The sequence below is a fragment of the Gossypium raimondii genome, chromosome 6 (assembly GCF_025698545.1).
Source record: "Gossypium raimondii isolate GPD5lz chromosome 6, ASM2569854v1, whole genome shotgun sequence".
In the NCBI taxonomy this organism is placed as follows: domain Eukaryota; kingdom Viridiplantae; phylum Streptophyta; class Magnoliopsida; order Malvales; family Malvaceae; genus Gossypium; species Gossypium raimondii.
Genome location: NC_068570.1, coordinates 29,676,637 through 29,682,170, shown reverse-complemented (window position 1 = coordinate 29,682,170; position 5,534 = coordinate 29,676,637). Strand labels below are relative to the sequence as shown.

The 5,534-nt window shown below is 34.8% G+C and overlaps 1 protein-coding gene across 5 annotated transcripts; it reads right to left on the bottom strand.

The window, feature by feature from the left end:
• Nucleotides 1–411: 411 nt before the first annotated feature.
• LOC105774025 (probable choline kinase 1) lies at nucleotides 412–3,708 on the bottom strand. 5 transcript variants are annotated; one of them, XM_052632986.1, is made up of 10 exons: nucleotides 3,633–3,649; nucleotides 3,457–3,535; nucleotides 3,087–3,117; nucleotides 2,609–2,991; nucleotides 2,244–2,365; nucleotides 1,967–2,162; nucleotides 1,217–1,334; nucleotides 1,064–1,111; nucleotides 787–887; nucleotides 412–697 (listed from the first exon to the last, which is right to left on the bottom strand). In XM_052632986.1, the coding sequence occupies exons 4-10, from the start codon at nucleotides 2,957–2,959 to the stop codon at nucleotides 602–604; spliced, it is 1,032 nt and encodes a 343-aa protein (XP_052488946.1). In that variant the 5' UTR covers nucleotides 2,960–2,991; nucleotides 3,087–3,117; nucleotides 3,457–3,535; nucleotides 3,633–3,649; the 3' UTR covers nucleotides 412–601. The 5 variants fall into 5 exon arrangements, 4 of the variants coding, with proteins under 4 accessions (XP_052488946.1, XP_012451781.1, XP_012451784.1 ...); XM_012596327.2 differs by lacking the exon at nucleotides 3,087–3,117 and having other exon boundaries at nucleotides 3,633–3,705; XM_012596330.2 differs by lacking the exon at nucleotides 3,633–3,649 and having other exon boundaries at nucleotides 3,457–3,590.
• Nucleotides 3,709–5,534: the final 1,826 nt, after the last annotated feature.

The following is a 5,534-nucleotide window of genomic DNA, read 5'->3' as shown; positions in this document are numbered from 1 at the left end:
ATCAAATCGTTGCTTAAAGCTCGTTGGCAAAACTTAAAAAAAAAAAAAAAAAAAAAACTTAACAACCCAATGACTTAAATAAAAAACTTTTGAATAGCTCGGTAACTTAAATGAAAACTTTGCAAAATAAACTTAAATTTATCTATATTTTAAAATTACATGGGCAAAAATCAATCATAAACAAGGCATTCCGATATCAACCTATAATATAGCGGCAAAATTGCCCAATAACCCTATATATGCCCCAACTTGATCGGGGAAGGGTCTGTTAATTATGGGATAATTTTAGAATTAATTAGATAGATATTTCAAGAAAAGTCAATTGAGAACTTTTAAGAAGTTTTCACAAGGGATTTGTTTCCTGATTAATGCTGCAATCCTTTTCTATTTATTTGGCTTACTCTAATGGAATAAATAAGTTTTATCCAGCCCTATCTTATAAATGCATAATCCCCAACCAAACTCAAAACTATGTATTTACAAGTGTATTTTTTTATAGGTACCACCAACAAGCAAGGTTTATTATACAAAACCTTCATAAATCTATAGCTGCAGTTTAAGGCCACATTGTTATTTGTTAACATGGGCAACGGCTCAGGAGTCAGGAACCCAAGAGCAAGGGCTTGCTTAACCAGTACTGCTGAAATCTCTGCCTTGCATACTCCAGGTAATCAAAGTCTATCTTGTTTACATGACCCTGAAAATGTCGACCAGAAAATTAGTCCTCTGAAAACTCTACCCATTAAGCTAATGGGAAGCAAACAGAGCTAGTGCAGAAACACCTACCGAGATAATTCCCCATAAGCCCCAAAACAGATTATTAGCAAGAGTGTATTTCTCTGCATCGATAAGTAGCTGCTCCACTTCAGCATCACTGGGTTCGTTACCTTCATGCAGCAGTTCAAGACATCGCTCTTAAGTACAATTAAATGGGATGGATATAGATTTATTTCACATAGGTGTATATATATTCATGTCTAAGGTTAACAGTCAAATAGAGATAGATAAGAGTATGTTCTAGCCAGATACTTTTCTATACAGTATGCAGAGAATGATACCCAACCTGAAGATCTGAGATATGCACAGATGAATCTCCAGCGCTCCTCCATATCTGTTATCCAAAGGCAAAAGGAACAGGTATTTGATTAGATCTGAAAATGCAGGATGGTTGAAGCCAAAGAACATGGGATGTTTCTAATTTACAACCGTTACACACCAGGGTATATAATGTAGTCCAAAAGATGGGGAGTCTCAGTATGATAATTTGCTGCCAGCTCACAAAAGTGATTTGCAAGATCATAAGCTACTGGATTGTAACTTGCATACTCATAATCCTGTAAAAGGGAATTAATAAACCTTAAAACATGCACAGTCAGCACAAAATTTCATTAATCTATCCTGCAAGTGTCATTCTACACACAATATGCAAAAGAAACGAATCAGAAGAAAAAGTAGATAAAGTTGAGGAAAATAGATAACATACTTATGATTTGTAGATGACAAGTAAGGTAATGCAAACAAAACATGGCCCGTCAAATATCATCAAACGCTCAAAGCCTCAAAATTTTGAAATCCTTATCTGATAAATAGGCTTAGGCTCATCAAGAGATAAATAAGAACCTCAGGAAAGAGGCTGGCCCAGTCCCTTGGCTTCTCATGTTTGCTTTCTTTTTGTTTCATAAACTCAAGCGCAGTTGAAGGTTCAACTGCATCTTGCTATAAATGCAGTCACCAAACAGACCTCATCTGCAATTTCCATATGTTTAATAGTCGACTACTAAATTAAAAGTGCAAGAAGTTTAGCTGAATAAAACAACTTCAGATATGTTGATCAGAGGAATAGCTCCAAATGCATGTTTAACGTCAATCAGAATGCACATTAGCAGTCTAGAACTGTAAGCAGTATTAGTAAAGCATTGTATAGAAGCCATACTTGCAGCTAATAGTAACTGAGCAGAGAACTTACGATTAGGGTGATTGCTCTTGTCTCTTCATCCATCATTATGTTACCATATTGTAAATCGTTGTGACAAAATCCAATTTCTTGATGGTCCTTTGCTAACTCTTTCTCTAGTACGTTGATTTCATCGCCTAGAACATTCAAGCAAAAGTCTTTTACATCTTTTGGCGAACAGAATTTCTTTGCATGACCAAGCCAGGTCCTGGTAAGAAGCAAAAAGGGATCAAATTACTTATCAACTCAAAATATAAAAAGCACTATTATCAAGCGTGCATATTAGCACCTCAATCGCTTCCAGAGAAGCACATCCTTTGGACCAGGCATGTCCAGATTGTGGAACTCTCTCAATTTAGCTGCTATCAGAACAGATATTTCAGGGTCACGGAGGTCAGCAGCAGAGAGTGTCTGGTATATCAAAGAAAGAAAAATTGAAAGGTGAAAAGCATATAAAATGAAATAGAAGCCTGAAGCAAAAACACCCCTGATTCACTACTTGAATCTAGCAGTGGTTGTCAATTAAAATTGACCATCATAGTCAGCCAACTTGTAACATATGAACTGTGGTTAAGATGTACAACATGGGGTGTTGCAAATATTAGACATAAAGATAACTAATAAAATGAAGTTTCCAGAGAAACTTTCACATACCCTGGCATGGATGAATTCCTCAATCCTCCCATCAGGAAACCGCCCAAGTAGCCTCGGTCCCTGACCATGCTTGGACATGCACTCAAAGGTCCTAATCTCATCATCTCTATTGAAAAACAATTCCACTCCTTCACCATAAATCCTGACCAACACCTTCTGATGAAGATCATCATATATTGTCGGCCAGTTTATCTGAAAAACCTCGTTAGTCATAGCTCCCTTCAGTGGGATCACAAGGAATTCTTCCATATCTTGGATCTTATCTCCCCATTCGGATGCTACCGCTTTCAAAACATTCTTCAGTTCTTCTGGTGCAGAACTTGGAATCAATCCATTCTTCTTTATAGCCATTTGCGTATCAAAGATTTTGACTATCCTTTTACCTGTAATCAAAGATCCCAGAAAAGATTATACCTTCGACACAGAACTTTCATAAAATTAAGATAAAATAACAATAGTCTTTGAAAAGAAAACAAACAATTCAACACCGAAATAACCCAGAAAGAATCCTACAAAAAAGTCAATGGAAACCGTAAGAATCCAAGCCTTTCAACAAGGTTACAATCTCAAATCTTCAAATACATTCAAAAAAGGGAGATCTTCCCAGCCAACCTCTGGATATCAAAACTGGATCAGAAAACAAAAAAAAAAAAAAAATCACCCCATTTGAGGAAAACTTTCAATATTTTGATATAGCAAACAATTCAACAATGGAGGTTTAATCAATTCCAAATCCTTAAATCTTGTCAAAAAAGAGTTCATCTCAAATCAACAAAAAAGTTCAAAAGATGGAGAAAACCAGAAAGAAACACAGAATTTACCCAAAAAGAGACATTAACAGCACTCACCAGAGAGAATAGAAAGCTGCAAGCTGGCACACCAAAACCTTTTTGTTTCTTTTATTGTGGAGTCCAAGTCCAAGAATCTCTGCAGAAGAAAGCTTAAAAGATTTAATATAAACAAAAAAGACCCAAAGCAACGACTGAAAACTGCGGCTGATTTGTATTAAATCAATAATAATTACACTTTTCTCTTTGCGGATCCAATAAGCTCTCCCGCCTAGTCTTCTTTCTATTCGGTCTTAATATTTAATTTTTAAAATATTGAAATATATCCATCTTTATCTCCTTAATATTCGTAATAAATATTTAGAATTCATCTCAATCCCTATGAAAAATAGATTTTAATAAAAATTCATTAGCTTCATTTTCTTTGGATATTTTTTCAACCAAAAATAATAAAAGCTTAGTAAGAGCTCTTATGAAATTTGCTCTTTGTTCAAAAACATGAGTTTTCCATATTTCATTAATAAAATTATAAAATTCTGGTGATAAATCAGGATTATAAAAATCTTTTATTTTAGAAAGATCTTTAGTATCTTGAATTTGTTGTTGTTTCAACAAACTTTCTGTTCCCTTAATCATTTCAGCATAACTAGCTTGAAACGCTGAATTTGGATTTTGGGACCACTGTGATTGACTAACTGTTTTTGGTGTCAATGATAAAGAAGTTTCAATTGGTTGTTCTACCATTGGATATGACACATAATATCCCTAGTTAGGATAAAATGGTACTTGTGCAGGTACAAATCCTTATTTGAAATTTGTTGTTTTCCCCTTGTTGGGTTTTTTATAAACAGTCATCCATTCACCAACTGTTTCTAGAGATTTTTTACATCTATCCATAAGGCCTGCTAAGATAACCAGTAATAATATTATCAGTACATTTTATGTATAATACTTTTGTTAAGTATGACTCCTATTTTCAGTCAAATTTGAGAAATAATCTTTTAGTTAAACTCTGTTTATTTGTTTCAGTCAAATACTGATTAGTTTAGATTATTTTATTATTATTTGACATATGAATTTAGCCTATAAATAGGCCCTTTTACAACCTTAGTAAAAACATCCATTAGATATTAGAACTCATAACACATTTAGAGAAATTTGTGTTTACGTTTTGAGGGTTCTTTGTTTTCAAGTTTTTGAGGTTTAGTTTTATCTCCATCTTTTTGTACTCTTCGTTCTTTTGCTATTATAGTAAAATTATCTTTTCCCGTGGTTTTTTATCCTCTTTGGAGGGGTTTTTCCACGTTAAATTCGTGTGTTTAATTTCTCAATTTATTCCGCTATTTTTGTTACTTGTTGCTTAATCGGGACGATCCTAACAAGTGGTATCAAGAGCTAGTTCAAAGATCAGCCCATTTAGATATGACAACGACAAGGTTTGAAATTGAGAAGTTCGATGGTGAGACAAATTTCAATCTGTGGCAAGTTCGGATGATGGCAATTCTAGTTCAATCTGGTTTGAAAAAGGTTGTTACTGGGAAAAAGCCTGAGAATCTAAATAAAACAGAATGGGAAGAGCTTGATGAAAAGGCTTTGTCTGCAATCCAGTTGTGCCTCGCAAATACGGTATTGCAGGAGGTATTGATGGAGAAGGCCTCATCCGCCTTGTGGAAAAGGTTAGAAACTCTTTATGCGACTAAGTCTTTGGCTAACCGTTTAGTGTTGAAACAACGTCTATTTATGTTTCGCATGAACGAAGGTGAGCTTCTTAGAGATCACATCAGTCAATTCATTACTCTTTTAAATGATTTAAAGAACGTTGAGGTTTATATTGATGATGAAGATCAAGCTATGCTATTATTATGCTTTTTACCCCTTTCATACAAGTCTTTCAGGGAGACCCTGATTTATGGCAGAGACAAAATCTCGTTCGAAGATGTGAAAGGTCATTTGTTGAGTAGAGACAAACTCAAAAATGAGCTTCATTTGGATAGCAAGGCAAATAGGCAAGCTTCCGTTTTGGTAGCATCAAAGAAACGAGACAAAAGGTGTCGCTATTGTAAAAAGTTAGGTCGCGTCAAAGCAGATTGTTATAAACTGCGAAATAAAAGAGCTGCTGAGAATAACGAGGAAGATGT